This window comes from Cantharellus anzutake, assembly GCF_015039405.1.
Source record: "Cantharellus anzutake strain C23 chromosome Unknown EI90scaffold_79, whole genome shotgun sequence".
Taxonomy (NCBI): Eukaryota; Fungi; Basidiomycota; class Agaricomycetes; order Cantharellales; family Hydnaceae; genus Cantharellus; species Cantharellus anzutake.
In genome coordinates this window covers 16,631-31,622 of record NW_024067029.1, presented here as the reverse complement: position 1 = coordinate 31,622, position 14,992 = coordinate 16,631, and the positions used below count along the sequence as shown (strand labels likewise).

Here is a 14,992-nt window from a genome sequence, read left to right as displayed (position 1 = left end):
CTGCAATTGAATCTGCAATGTGTTCGTCATAGCTTGAATCAGGAGATGGCTAGAATTGGGAGGCCTGTCAAAGATATAACTAGCTGCGCGGGCAACCCCCGGTACGAAAGTGAGCACAAGATAAGCTCGAGGCATGAGGCAGTTGAGAAGCTGGAGCATCGCCTCTCTTTCCATCTGTTTCTATCCATTAATCTACCCATAGAGAGGGTGCCTCATCGAAATTGCAATTTGAGGTGCAAGCGGTATTTTGACTTGCGCGCGCGCATCAGAGATTTTCTGTGTGCTACTAGAGCGTTGCGCGAGTTCGTACTCGTGCTAGAGGCATGTGCTTGCGCGCTGAATGCAGCATAAAGCGCAGAAGGTGCCTCTCCTTAACTCCTGCGTGCGGTTCCTTTCTCTACCTCTTCGCGACCTCCAAAGGTTCGAGCCTCCAACTTTTTTTTGGGCCGCTCACATCAACAGTGGTGTTGACACCTCAGGGCTATTGAGCAGATACCCCTCAGGCCGCTGACCAACCCCCAAATCTCTATTTCCCAGACTGGTCTCCGTCCACTCAGTGGTGCGACGCCATCTCACCAGGAGGCATTCAGAGATCATTGGCAGCTTCGCTTCGTGCTGTAACTCTAGCACCTCGACTGATCAAGTTCAGGTTTGGGCGCTAATCGTTAATTCCGACTTGAAGAATTTGGCCTCCTTCCTCCCCCTCCCACGTACACGTACCAACAACTCGATTCGTCATCCGGAGCCGGAATGCAATTTTCCTTTCAAAAGCTCAGAGAAACGGCCCTCTTTCGAGGGCTCGGGGACATACACCCTTTTCAAACGCTCGGGGATGTACTTCCCTTTCGAAAGCTCGTGGACGTACCTTTCTTCCGGAGGCTCGGGGACCTATTTTCCTTTCAACAGCTCAAGGACATGCCTTCCTTTCGAAAGCTCGGGGACATATTTCCCTTTCAAAAGCTCAAAGACATACCTTACTTTCGAAAGCTCGGGGACATATTTTCCTTTCGAAAGCTCAGGAACATACTTTCCTCTCTCAAAGACACAATTTCGAAATCCCTTTTACAGAAGAATGACCACTTTTTAGGGAACAATCTGCTTCTGATTTCTTGTATATTGTTCCCTGTCGCATTGTCTACGATTACTTACAAAGTGTCCATGCACCCTGTGGTGAGCCATTACTTCCGGTATGGATCGGTCACTGCAGGGACAGCGAGGGGATCTGTCGCTCGAAGGATGGCTTTTGTTCGACGATCCGAGAATTATGGGAGTGATTCTGAAGGGAATCCTTTCGATGATTTTATAATGCGTATGTGTTTCATGTATCCCTTATACGTTGTTTTGCCGTGCTAAACCTTCCTCATGCAGTTGACGGACAATTTGACCCTGATCGTCCAATCAGTGATTTAACCCTCTACCACGGGCGAGTGATCGAGGGATTGACAGTCACGTATAATTTGAGAGATGGAACGACCCGAACTTCGATTCATGGAACACCGAACAGAGACCACCTCAATAATTTTACTTACCTCGAACTTAGCGGTATTGTGGCTTCTTCCTTGGCCTCCCACATGAAACTCAGTACTTATTTTAAAAAAAAAAAAAACTTTCTCGACACCAGATAAAGAGATCGTCAACTCTATCACAGGAAAGGTGGGGGTGCGTGGATCCTCTGAGAAATCGTCGATTGTCCGATTGGCGTTCGAAGTACGAAATACTGCGACTGGGAACATTCGATTTCTTGGTAAGCGGCCCCCCTTACATTTAATGTCCTACCGTAGCCGGAGGACACAGGGAATCACCTGTGCTCACCTAACAAATCGCTATTCCACCTACCCTCACACCTTATTTCTCTACGCAGGGCCCTTCGGGGATACGAGGGATGACGGTCAAGGACAGGATTTTGCAGTGCCTGGTCCAATATTCGCCTTTGCGGGCCGAGACTTTGGAGATCAAGCGGGTGCGTACGACGTGTGCTTCGTCGTATGCCTTCACCTGACATTAAACTGCACTTGGTTTGGGGGGCATGCACAGCATCGCTCCAATCCCTTTCCTTCTACTCGCCTCATATTCCTAAACAACCGAAGGATGAAAAACTTGGGCGACCAGAGGTTCGTGCTGAAGATGAGGCCAAAGCTAAGAAGTTCCTTGAAGAAAACAGTCGTTTGGTCTCAGACCTCCCCGAGTGAGCGACATTTGTAATTCCCTCTCTTCTCATTCACAGTTGTACTGAGCTCTTTTTTTTCCCCTTGCACCTCCATTACCACATTTCTGTAGGAAACATCTGAAAGGAATCGTGTGCGCGAATAATGACGACCGGTTGTCGTTCAATAGAGCTGCGGGGAAGAACGCTGCATTGGTCTCCCTGAAATCGACCGTCAGCGACCGAGACCCTCAACACGACGTACGTCGGTCATTCCGCCTATTCATGTTCTTTGCAACATGGTCGCTAATGTCTCCCCTCATACCTCAAGTGGAGAATCATTCCTAAAGATAACGGAGGAAATTACCGAGTCTTCAACCCTCCAGGGAAGGTTATCTTGGGATACTTACAACCCTCAAGAGAAAGTCATGTCGTTGTTGGACTTCGTTCTTGGGAAAACGAATTTGATGATCCAGAGGAGAGACCCATTGACGATTTGACGTGGGAGATCCGTACGGCGACAGACAATTCCTACTTGTGAGCTGAGGTTATCACTTCGGGATACGTTGATTCCGGTTATTTTGACATGGTTTTTGGATAGCTTTGTCGTTCCTGGAACTGCGCTTGTGCTTGCTTATGACGAGGAAGAAGGAGAGGTGCGTGGAAGCATTTCAACTTTGAAGTGTCTTCGACCCGCCGTCTAAATGCAGCTATCTTTCTTTCTATCTGGCAGCTTCATCTCAAGTACGCGGGTGCAAGGGTGGAGAACCTTGTAAGTCCAGTGTCGTTTTATACCTAAATCAACGAGACCGACTGATAAATTTTTTGTCAGTGGAAATTCCTTGATTATTGAGGCGCGGTATGATGCATGGATTGTCATTTGTCGGAGCGTGGATTACTTGTATGAATAGCGCAGGCAGCTGTCTTGTAAGAGTTCAAATCCAAAAATATGGAAACGCTCCAATATCTTCTAGACCTCATTCTGGTCCAGACGATCGTCCTGTTGGCTGATGGTCCTGGCCATTCATCCAATCATCTCTACTTTCAAGCACCCCAGCCCTGTAATGGGTAGAACGGCGAACGGATAAGAATGAGCCCAGACACAAAGGAAGGAAATGAACTGACTGACTTTGGCAATAGCTAATAGTTGCCAAGTATTTCACCAAACATTGCTTTCACCTGGCTGAATATATCCGTTTCAATGGCGCTGGAACAAGCTGTATGACGTCTCTTCTTCGTCACTGCCCACACGATCAATGAGCGGCCGCAGCGTTTGTCAGAAGCAACGAATTAATATATAGTATTCGTTCGGATACTATGTACGTAGTTCGAATTCCCAGCCCTGTGTGATTGCACCACAATATAATATGGTCGCTGAATTATTGCCTAATGGTCTCCTTGTAATATTCCCGCTTCTCCGTAGCACTTCTGAATACCCCCAACGCGAAGGTCCTGCAGGCTCTTAATGCAGATTGAACTCTCCGGGGTCCTCTTATCGCCGTAGGCTGAACTTTCACTAAATCATACCTTCTCTTCGTCCTGCATGTTCGGAAGGACTGACAATAACGATCCCCACAAAAGAGAGTAGCAGGCAGGCAGCGTTCGCCAGTTATCGATGAATAACGCTCCAACTCCGCCCTGTCCACAGCCCTTCAACAGTATTTCTCCCGATGAAAATTGCTGGATAAAGCACCAGGCGAGAAAACGCCGCTTGCGGAAGGCAGAAATGCAAGGTTGTCTGGAGCATGCGCGATTTTTGGAGTAATTGCTCCTAGGAGACATTAATTGATGCAGGTCGACGCAAGTGTGGGCTAAAGCTAAAGCATTCATGGACAGTCGCCCCACTCATTCTTTCCCCCTTTCAGTGATCCCAGCCCTGGCGTATCGATACATGTCCCCGAACTATCGCTTAATTTGTCGAATTGGCCTGGCCTGGCAGTCATACGCCAACGGATTCCCAAAGAGTCGAAATGAAGGGCTCTTCGGGAAGCCGTCGATCACTGTAGAAGCTGCGATGTGAGAGGAAGAGGTTTCCAAAGGCTCGGAGCGACCGGAAGGAAGGCTCCGGCAACGGAGGAAGCACTGGTGCCACAAACTGTGGGAGAAACTGATTACCGAAAGCCTAGCTCGGTGATTCTCGCAGCTGGTCCAGTAAACCGAAATGCACTTGGGAGAAAAGTCGATGTGAGGCTCAGTCTAATCACACGCACCTTGATAGAGGGTGTACAGGAAAACCCTCCACTCTTTTACCACTTGCTCGTGCTCAGTGGGGGCTGCTAAATTATTATTATCCACTGGGATGGCATGCAGCCAGGGGCCGTTTTTCCAGCACCAATACACATGTGAAGTGGCGCTCACTGATCGTGGACCACACAGCCAAACTGGGTAGGATGAAACGTGGCACGGAGCCGTCGCAGTGCGCGGTACTTCAAAGCTATGAGTCCCAACGCCTAGGTAAACTAGGAGAGGGTATATGCTATCTCAATGTTGACTAGTGAGCGTACCTCGTAACCCACGCTGATAGCCGCGCGCACCGCCACCAGTACGGCCGCGAAAGCGCCCCCACTGCGGATGGTTTCGCGGCTAAATAGCCTCATCCGGCCCAATTCATGAAGCCGGTGCACATTTTGGGAAAGAGTCATCAAGGAGCTGTCGCTGTTGCTCAGTCTGACAGGGCGAGGGCAGATACACTGTGCCAGCCCTTGAGCACGGTAACGTCCAACTGCAACACTCCGCATAGGAGCACTAATGTCATATATTTCCTCTCAGCCATATCCGCGCGTTGTGAGTTGAAATGACGGAGCCAGAGTGCATGCCCGCGCTTGCATCCAGCCCATGGAGTTCGTGTTGGGACAGTGGAGCTCGCAGCGGGATTCGAGCTGTTACCCGAAGAAGCTATCGTTATCAGAAGCAAACATTGATCTTCTAATGAGGAGGGTATACTCAAACGGCTTTAATAACTCTTGGGATGCGGCCCGCTAGATTGCAGCAATCAACCTGTTTGTTCGCGATCCTCTGTGCATGGGTGTATGTTTCCGTGTCCGGCGTGAACAGCCATATCACTTCCATAATATGTAAGTAGTATGCGGTATTTTGGCTGTTATCTAATATCTTGCACGGTGAACCACGCGACAACTTGAACAACCTGACATATGGCGGATTCTGCTCAACTTGATCTTGCATGAACCCCTACTGAAATCAGGCACAGTTGAGGTATTTATCTTTTTGAGTTGTGAAAAATCGCGATTTGTGACTGCAAGGGTGGTGTGGTGGTAACAGGGGGTACAAATACTATGTCTCTGACTTTCTCTGAGTACTTTCACTCCCCCTTCATCACTCCCGCCTCTCTACTCTTCACCTCGCCCTTGTTAAGGACTTAGAAGGCTACTGAGAATGGCAACGGCCCTTATGGCCGAGGAGGGCAACCTCAGGCGCCATCCCGTCCAGCTCTCCGGCACCGCGCTGGCCATCATGTCTTTCCAAACGCTAGGAATAATTTACTCTGACATTGGAACGTCCCCGCTGTATGCTAGACGATTTTTTTCTTGGTAGATGGTACCCGATCTGAACATGACTTAATGCGCCTCTCTTCGTTCATCCAGGTATGTCCTCAATGGAATATGGCCGTCTTATGGACCCACTCCCCCAAAGGAGGACGTCATCGGTGGTCTTTCAGCCATAATTTGGGCCATGACCATCTTGCCACTCATAAAATACGTGCGTCTTCCCACCTATTCTTTGGACAGTTTGTGATAGTGGCTACAATTTATTTGTTATTAAGACCCTCATCGCTCTTCGTTTCGGCACTAGTGAGGGTCAGTTACTTCCTATTTCAAGGACCTTTTGTGGTTCCGACTGGGTTTGATAGGTGAGGGTGGTACCTTTGCGCTACTTCAAGGACTTTATCCTAGAGACACCATTTCTGCGTTTCAACGCACGCTCACCAGCGATTCTGATGCCAAAGGGCGTGCTCCAGAGAGGATCGAACGTGGACAGTCGTTCCTTAGTCGTGGGAAATGGCTTTTGTACCTGTGGAGCTTCTTTGGTACTTCGTTGACGCTTGGTGATGGTATCTTCACCCCTGGTATGTAACATATTTCATCCTCCTCTCCTCAACCCGACGTGTCGTTCATTTGGGGGTCTTTTAGCCGTATCTGTGACGTCCGCTGTTGGTGGTCTTGCAGTCGCAAAGCCTAGCGTCATCAATCAGATTACGCCTATTTCGATTGTACGTTTAGTAGTTGGGACACGTCTTTCAGCGAGAGGACTGAGCCCACGTCTTGAAGGGTTTCCTTCTCGCGTTGTTCCTTGTTCAGCGCTTTGGCACCCACAAGATCACCTTCGCATTTGCTCCTGTCACCTTCGGATGGCTGGTCCTGATTGGAGCGACTGGAATTTATAATATTACGAAATACCCAGGGATATTCAGGGCTTTTGATCCATCCCGGGCTATCTTGTGTGAGTGATCTATGAGGAGCGGAAAGTGTTTGGGCAATATATATTGATAAGACACCTCTGTAGGGTTTGTTCGTACCAAGAACTATGATGCCCTGGCTGGTGTTCTCTTGGCTCTGACGGGATGTGAAGCTATGTTCGCCAAGTGGGTCTTCTCTAACTTCCATTCTACTGCACGTCGCTTATACTCCGCTGTCACACTCCCCCTGTTTGCTGATTTGTTTCATAGTCTTGGGCAGTTCAATGCTCTGTCTATTCAATTGGCTTTTGGTCTCTTTGTTTATCCTTCTCTTCTCCTCGCATATCTCGGTCAAGGGGCTCGCCTTATCACAGACGGAGGTGCTGTCATGTCGAACATTTTCTATATGACGATCCCTGGACCTCCTAACGGTGCCCTTTACTGGATTGTTTTCGTTTTTGCATTGTTGGCCACGGTAAGCACGGCAAAGGATGATAGATACTTTAATGATTTTTTCACCTGGAATTCAGATTATCGCCAGTCAAGCTCTAATCACTGCCACTTTTAGCTTGGTTCGTTGACAGAAATTGTCTACTTACCATGTTTACGCTAACCCTCAAATTTATTCCCTAGACTCAGCAGCTCATCAACATGAAGGCTCTGCCACCGTACGTGCTATTTTTTTTATACATATTCACTACTGCGGCTTCATTAATGGTCGATTGATCCGACAGTCTTCGCTTGGTGTACACCAGTTCTGTCGTACAAGGTCAGGTATATGTGCCAGCGGCTAATTACACCCTCGTACGTTGTTCTTACCTCGTGTTGATGACTGACAATTGCTAACAAGTCCTCTTGACGTGAATACTAATAGGGACTTGCCACCGTCATCATCGTTGGTGTTTTCAAGAACCTCACGAACTTGACAAACGCTTACGGGTGCGTGTCGCGTGCCTGCATCTATCATTTTGACAATGAACTGTGTCTATCTTTTAGATTTGCGGTGGCGACAGTGATGTTCGTGACGACTAGCTTCCTCTCGATCCATATCTACATCAAGAAGGGGCTTCCCCTCGGCTTTGCTGTTGGCTTTTTGCTTACCTTCGGCTTCTTCGACGGTTTGTTCTGGGGTGCTGCTCTGAGAAAAGTTACGCATGGTGCTTGGGTTCCTCTCACGATAGGGTGTATATTGTGTGTATTCTCAGTTGCTCAGGATCTGAACCCATGGATAACTGATTGAGATTTGCTACCACCCTAGATGCGCGCTGATGATGTTCTGGACTTGGGCAAAGGTACCTACCATCCATTAGCCTTTTTTTATATCTCTACTACAACGCGTAACATTAGGGGCTTGAGGATGCTTTCGATGGAAAAAACCGCAGAAATCCTCGCAGCTTTATTGTCCACCGAGGCTTCGGAGAGAAGGGTTCCCTGAATAGGGGTGCAGAATCTGACCCTCTTGACATCGCGAACACTCAGCAAGACACTGAGAACAATGACGGTGAGATCATCGAGGAGGATCAAGTTGGTTTAGCCCAAGATACTTCTGTGGTTAAACGTACAAATTCTGCCTTGAGTGGCGACGATCAGGGAGATGGTTTGGTGGACACGAATCAAGAGTTATTCTTCCTCGATGAAAGCTCCGCTTCGGCTATCCAGTTGCCAAGAATACCTACCTGTGCGATCTTCCACAAGCTTACGGGGGGTCGTGGTGTTCCCCACTCGTTCTACGGTATGTCAATTTGGTCGTGATGTTTTGGTGTGCAAGTCTCTTTGAACTAACGATGTACTTCCAGGTTATGTGAGGCAGATGCCCTCCTTGCCTCGCGTTGTTGTATGTAGCCCCTGCATCCAGGACAAAGGGAACCCCTTCCTGAGCTTTTTTGGTTTCCCCAGATCTTCTTGTCTGTTCAAGTGTTGCCAATTGCCTACGTCGCGACCGACGACGCCTATATTGTGTCTAAAGTTCGCTCAATACAAGGTAAGTGCTGTTTCAGGACTCTCATTAGTCCATATCGACGGACTGCTCCGAAACTAGGCTTTTACGGAGTGACATACTGCCTTGGTTTTCGGGATGATTTCAACCCATCAACAGAACAGATTTTGAAGCTGATCTATGCCACAGAAGCGCGCCTTGCAACGACTCAGGCTCGTCAAGTGATTGGGGAGGTGCAGCTTGCCGCTACACGTACTGTTCACATGTGAGTGTTATCCTCGTCAAGTGTCGACCGTACGAGTAACCGTTTGTCGTCCCGACCCGGTTCAGAATACCACACTATCGCATCGCCAGTAAGGATCCCAAGATCGAACTCAAATGGGCGTCAATTGTTTTGTCTTGGCTGAAACGCTTCTTGATCGAATCCCTGTATGCTCGTTTATGTGAGTCTTATTCCTTGAACTCTGGTGAATACGTATTCATAACACCGCTTCCCTCCGCAGCTACGATGTTCCCTGAGACAGCGAACTGGGCCCTCAATCATGAAGAGTAAGTGGTAATTACTGTACTTCCCGTGTGGAGACTCATATTGTCCGATAGTATCCTTCATGTTGGCGTTAACGCTGCTATCTGACCAACCGTTACGATTGATCTTCTACAAATAGGGGTACCGCGAGTTGATCTGTCTTTCATAATCCTCGTTTTTCTCGACTTCACTTATACGTGTGCTATCCCCACGATGGATATTCTCACGATTGCTCGGTGACCAACATGATTCGTTACTACCACCAACCGAGGCATCAGTGTACTTTCTGAATGTTATATGAACATCATCGCAAATGCTGTACGCCCTTTTGAGAGTTTCCTCAGAAACACTGGCCAGCTGGGTATGCTTAAATTAAACACCATTAATGCAATGGCTTTCGTTGTATGTCCGTTAAATCCCAGCAGGATGGCGACTAGCTTAGCATACCACTGCCCTCCGTTTGGTAGCATCCACAGCTATCGACACGACTCCTGACAGGACACACTATGGATATGAAAGGGTACCTATTCCCTTTCTGATCAGCATCAATGATATCACTGAGGGGTTTGTCCGTCCGCATGCATTCCCTATGGTAACCTGCAGACCTGTTGACTAAGAAATAGAACATGGGGGGAGCCATTAACTTGGTTTTACGTTGCTCCGCGGTTGATGAAATTTGCACTCGCAGGAAGAGTGGCAAAGGCCAGAAGAAAAAAACCAAAAAAATAAAACTACAGCACTCAGGATTCCCATATAGTCCCCTACCATGGTACTGACTGAGCGGCGCCCGGCTTAACTTCGCAGATCGGACGGGATGCGGTGCTTTCCAAACCCTATGTCGGAAAAAACCGAAATCCGTGGAAATGCGTTGCAACGCGATGCAATGCCCAAAACGGGTAAGTGGCGATGCAACCGTGGTGTCGAACACTTGATGTTGCAATGGCTAGGTCCGTGTTGCAACGGCTAGGTCCGTGTTGCAGCGGCTAAGTCCGTGTTGCAATGGCTAGGTCCGTGTTGCAATATGATGCAATGGGTTTGTAAAATGGACCAAAAAATGAAGACCACCCCAGTTTCGAACTCACAACCCTCCAGTGGAGCCTATTACTATATAGGGAATCGAATGTATATAGGACATATTATTAATACACAATTACAATTAATATACACAACCGTAATACCGCTCGGCCAGCGAGCTCCTACATATACCTACTCTACTTGGGCTTTATATCAATAACTATTGATGAACCGTGGATGGTCCGGAATAGGAACACTCCCTTCATCAGTTCAGTGAGTAGCAGTCACGGGCTTCTCTGCAACACCTGAAGCGATGACACACACAAAATATGGCTGAGCTGGCCACTTCAACTTATTATCAGTGACTCGGAACATGATGAGAGGCAGTGGACTGGTATGACTAGGTGCGCAATATCGTGTTTGCTTTAGGGTGGTTCTGCTGGGTATGGCACAATACTGTTGTGTCATATCGCGGGTACCTCAACAATAATTTATTACGCGCGCTTACTACTATCTTACACCACTCCCTACTCCTATGCAGTACTGGCAGATTGACACCTCCCGACTTCATCATCACCAAACCTCATCAGCAACACTGTTAGGCCAGATTGTAATATCGCGTGCACACCGACTAATCTCGGCACTATATACTCAACCTCGCAGCGGATGCCCATTGCCCCAGCCATTCCTGCCACCACCACCAAGCCGATTAGCAGTCAGCAATGGGATTGGGATAATGTTGCAACACTGCATGCATTCTATGCCAACCAATCCCAAAGCGGACGGCGTCCCCCATCACCAAACTCGCAGCCAGCGCTTGTATTGCACATTAACACCTCCAACTCCCTCATCATTGAGCTGATCTACGAGTGTTGGACTTCTCCTTTCCCATTGTTGTCAAATAGTAAAACGTGTAGTTAGCAATTTGAAATTCAGTTTTCAATCCTTCCAACTACCACAAGGCCCTGGTTCGCTGTCTGCAATCTGCCTGCGATCTGTCCGATAAACATTGAAGGAGGTTCCTTTCACGGCCCACAATGTCCATCTCACCAAACCCAAGCTCCAGTGCATTCCGATCTCGTCGATTCCAGGCACCAACTAGCTCTGAGGTTGCGCCACCTGCTGACCCTCCTACCAACACTGATCCTCTCACCCACACTGATACCTATGATGAAATCAATGATGGCACTGATGCAGATGGTTCAGATCCTGGCTCTGGTGATATAACCAGTATTAAAAGTGTCGAGAAAAGAATTCGGGAATATGCAGCTCTCTATGCAGTTCTCTATTCTCCCTTTTTGTCAAAAGCTTCCCTTAGAGTGGAACTCAATAGCAACTTCCATTCATGGACAGCTGAGGCAATGTTTTCATCCGAGGCAAATTTCAGCCAATACTGTGTCCACAAGATTCTTGAAATGAAGTACTCTATATTGACAGATGAGCTCCGCACTCATTCTGGAGTTATGCCCTGGTTGGCCAAGGTATTCCCTATGTCCTGGTGGCTTGCCTTACAATTAATTAATCAGATATTTCTGGTATGGCTAGTTTGTTTCTGATGTTGGGGCAAGGAGACGGCAAATGATGAGCCGCTTGCGAAAATCAAGCCTTCAACTGTTTGGCATGGACTTAAGTGTAACATTGCTGAAGTCAGGACATGGCCCAACTGCTGAAGAACGCCAACAACATCTCGGAATAATTCCTGATTCTCCCACTCCCATCGATCATCTGCCCTTGTTTTTGTTTCCAAATAATGACCGTTCTTGTCGCCAGCATGTATTTCGCTCACAGGTTGTTGCAGCTGTGAGCACTTTACTTGTGTGTTATGCTAATCATCTCACTCATATTGCTCAACAAGGCAATTATTGTTATTATTTTTGGACCTGCTGCACTCAATGATGCTGTGTCTGCTATCCCCCTTCCTGGATCTCCTTTGCTAGAGGATTGGGAATCTGCAAGGCTGCATGCATCGCCAAAGGCATTGGGTGTTACACATGCAGTAACTGAAATAACTCCAGGCACTGTTGCCATTGTTGCAATGCTGGTGGGCACCACTAAAATCCTATTTGACTGTCTTATACCAACCAATTGAATCTGAAATAACAGGTCTATTTCATGCTATCTGGTGATACTGAGTTGGTTTCTGCCCATGGGAAACCTAGTCACACCAATTATCTTGACATCCTTCTCAACTTTTACAAGTTCATCCTCACTGTGCTCAAACGAGAGGAAACTGCTACACTCCGTCCAATGCATGAAACAATGCAGTGGTATCAGCATTTATTGTTTGGTTCTCCTGCAAGAACAGAAGAGTCAAATCTGTTGGTGGAAGGTGGAGGCCTTGCTGGGGGCCTGGATGCCCTTCTTGCTGAAATGGATGTCAATGATAGTGAGGTGAGTCCACTGTCCAATTTCTCTGTATGAGTTTTGACATGGGGTGGGTCTCCATCTTGTGTTGATGCTGAAAATTTGCTGTAGGAACCTGAAACAGATCCAGCATCACCCAACATGCCCTCTGAAGAGCCTCGTAAGTTCAGCCAAAACTCTTATATACATTTTGGTGCTAACACTCTCACAGAGGGCCCAGAACCAGATGTTCAGACTGAAGTGGTGGCTAGCTCTGCAGTTAGCTTGGGGACAAGGCATGGGCGCAGAGGTCGAGTTCATAGAAATGACAGCCCTGGAGATAACAGTTCCAGAGAGGTCAGTCGTGGAAGGAGAGGCCAGAGGCAAGGGAGCAGAGGCAGAGTTAGGGGCAATAGTGGCCGTGGAAGTCGTAGAGGCCATGGAAGTCATGGAGGCCAGAGTGCTGCAACTGGTGATGAGTAGCTTCTGTGAATACACCATGTTTATACCCCTTTCCCTTTGTCTGTTTTTTCTCTTGTCTTTTGTCTGTGTTTTGCCTTTGTCTGAGTATGTCCTTCTGAGTATGTCCTTGTCCTTTGTCTGAGCATTTCCTTGTCCTTTGCTTGTGTAACTGTCATGGTCCTTGCATGTTCTAATGAAATAATCATTGGATATAGAGCCTAGGGATGGAAAGTTAGACTAGGTAGATACATACAAGGCAAGTTGGTGTCAGGGAACATGTGTCAGTTTGACCTTGCAGCTGAGAATCTCCACAACCACTCCCAGTTCCATTACCCCCAGTTGTCATATCCATCACTTTCCACCACCTTCCATCACCTTCCATCACCTCCAACCATCTCCATCCCTTCTGCACCAACCTCAGGACCTCAAAATTCCGTATTCACCTCCACACCCCCCAATGGTCACCACCCTTATATTACATATGCCACCCTAGTGTTAGAACCAGGCGAGAGTGGACGATTCCAGAGGGGAACTGTAAGAGACCAGATCGAGACAAAGGATTGTCTCTGTGATGGAGGGCTTCGGCCTCAGCAACTCAAGCCAGGAGCGCTGTGCCAAGTTACACATCCATGCCCTAATTTACTTATTGGCAACAAGAACTAAGGGGGATCAACTCAAGTCGATTTTATTACTGAGGTGTAACCTATGTACAAGTTGAGTATATATAGTTACAGCGAGGGTGTGTCAGAACCGTGCGAATCTTCGCCGATGGTAGCCATAGGTGACCGAACGTTGCCTGCTGGTGGTAAAGGCGTCCTACACACGACCGAGCTTTAGCGAGGGATAAACCCCACCGATCTCGAGGCCGAGGCTACTTAGGTGAGTGAGCTGGGATTTCGGCTTCAACGACTCGAGGAGGAGCGTTGCGCCTCATTCTTGACACGGTCCCGATACTTCAGAAGGTCAGAGGTCTTACAGGGGACAGAGGTAAGCTTAGGGGTGAATTCTAGTTGATTTCGAACTACAGTACAAGCATTAGTTACAAGCTGTATATAAGTGCTAGGGAACTGAATAGGGAATAAGTTGCCAGATCTCGCAGAGATTGTGGGCGGAGAAAAGAAGGAGGAAAACAAACAAGAAGCACGTGTTCAAGACAGCGAAGGTCAAGCGTGACCTTTGCCACGAGATAACAAGGTGCGGTGAAACATGGAACAACAGGTCGCAGCGCCCTGCGCCGCTAGGTCGTTCAACGACAATTAGGAGAGGGGTTGTGGAGAGGTGGCGGGAAGGGGTTAGACGGCGACGGGCGGTGAGCGGAGTGTGCGGGGAGTGTTCGGGCATGGGAGAAGGTTGGGGAGGAGGTCGTCTGACCCCAGGGAACGCTGGGTCGTGACAGGGTGGGCCCGTAAATGGCAGGGCCAAGTGGAGTGGAGCTAATGGAGTTAAACATTAGCCGATTGAATATTACCGACAAGTCAGGTTACAGGGTTAGTGGAATGGTAGGTGATAACCCAGAAACGGAAAGGAGGGATAGGCCCGAAGGTGGGCTTGCAGGGCAAGCAAGTGAATTGCCCAGCAGAGGCAGGAGTGCACTAGCGGATGTCAGAGCTGTCCGGAAGCCTTCAGGGCTCCGTACTTAGGGAGGCATAGGTAATATATTGAAAAGAGGGGGTGGTGACCATCGAGGGAAGCGGAGGTGATTGCGGAATATGGGAGCTCCGAGGTTAGTGAAGAAGGAGCGGAGGTAGTCCGGAGGGACCGGAGGTAGTGAAGGACGATGGCCATGGATGGATATGGCAGAAGGTGACTAATTAAGATGATGAGGGCAGAGTCAATGGAGGATGCAGGTAGCTCCGAAGCCACAGTTATGTCAGGGTACCGAGCTGCTTGGACTCTAAGTTGAGGGATCCCAAGCCTTCGCTGGAGGTGAGGCCAAGGGGGACAGGGTCAGTCTCAATGGGGGAACCCAGTAAAGCGGATTGCGATAGGGATTCCAGCTGAGCAGCGAGGGGAAGTTGTTGGAGATCAACCTCAAAACATGTATTTACATATATTTGTGCTGACAATTCTATTCAGCGGTCTACTCTCATCTGGTCCAACCCCGGCCCTATTGTGGCCTCATCCTATGGTTTTCTATAGAAGTGAGAGAAGAAA

The 14,992-nt window shown here is 48.3% G+C and overlaps 3 protein-coding genes across 3 annotated transcripts; all 3 read left to right on the top strand.

The window, feature by feature from the left end:
• Window positions 1-551: 551 nt before the first annotated feature.
• Window positions 552-2,404, top strand: EI90DRAFT_2506701 (uncharacterized protein). Its single transcript, XM_039053149.1, has 6 exons — window positions 552-1,309; window positions 1,369-1,542; window positions 1,622-1,744; window positions 1,862-1,960; window positions 2,088-2,185; window positions 2,278-2,404. Exons 1-5 carry the CDS (start codon window positions 751-753, stop codon window positions 2,090-2,092), a joined length of 960 nt encoding a protein of 319 aa, XP_038910570.1. The 5' UTR covers window positions 552-750; the 3' UTR covers window positions 2,093-2,185; window positions 2,278-2,404.
• Window positions 2,405-5,551: 3,147 nt separating this feature from the next.
• Window positions 5,552-9,290, top strand: EI90DRAFT_3250279 (potassium transporter; the record flags this gene model as incomplete). Its single annotated transcript, XM_039066577.1, has 21 exons — window positions 5,552-5,667; window positions 5,746-5,860; window positions 5,925-5,958; window positions 6,012-6,227; window positions 6,292-6,371; window positions 6,430-6,601; window positions 6,665-6,743; window positions 6,828-7,032; window positions 7,088-7,129; window positions 7,191-7,225; window positions 7,292-7,361; window positions 7,432-7,496; window positions 7,554-7,748; window positions 7,816-7,849; window positions 7,905-8,289; window positions 8,354-8,391; window positions 8,454-8,538; window positions 8,596-8,758; window positions 8,824-8,936; window positions 8,997-9,042; window positions 9,094-9,290. 21 exons carry the CDS (start codon window positions 5,552-5,554, stop codon window positions 9,125-9,127), a joined length of 2,322 nt encoding a protein of 773 aa, XP_038910569.1. The 3' UTR covers window positions 9,128-9,290.
• Window positions 9,291-11,070: 1,780 nt separating this feature from the next.
• On the top strand, window positions 11,071-12,859 carry EI90DRAFT_3131625 (uncharacterized protein; the record flags this gene model as incomplete). The annotated part of the gene is made up of 6 exons (XM_039064403.1): window positions 11,071-11,514; window positions 11,579-11,833; window positions 11,889-12,074; window positions 12,137-12,424; window positions 12,509-12,557; window positions 12,609-12,859. 6 exons carry the CDS (start codon window positions 11,071-11,073, stop codon window positions 12,857-12,859), a joined length of 1,473 nt encoding a protein of 490 aa, XP_038910568.1.
• Between the last annotated feature and the right edge of the window lie 2,133 nt (window positions 12,860-14,992).

What these genes read in the sequence shown, in the direction of transcription:
- EI90DRAFT_2506701 (XM_039053149.1), top strand. Translation starts at nt 751, where the DNA reads ATGCAATTTTCCTTTCAAAAGCTCAGAGAAACGGCCCTCTTTCGAGGG. An exon ending in TACTTACCTCGAACTTAGCG is followed by an intron (nt 1,543 to 1,621) that starts GTATTGTGGCTT and finishes TCTCGACACCAG; the next exon opens with ATAAAGAGATCGTCAACTCT. An exon ending in TGGGAACATTCGATTTCTTG is followed by an intron (nt 1,745 to 1,861) that starts GTAAGCGGCCCC and finishes TTCTCTACGCAG; the next exon opens with GGCCCTTCGGGGATACGAGG.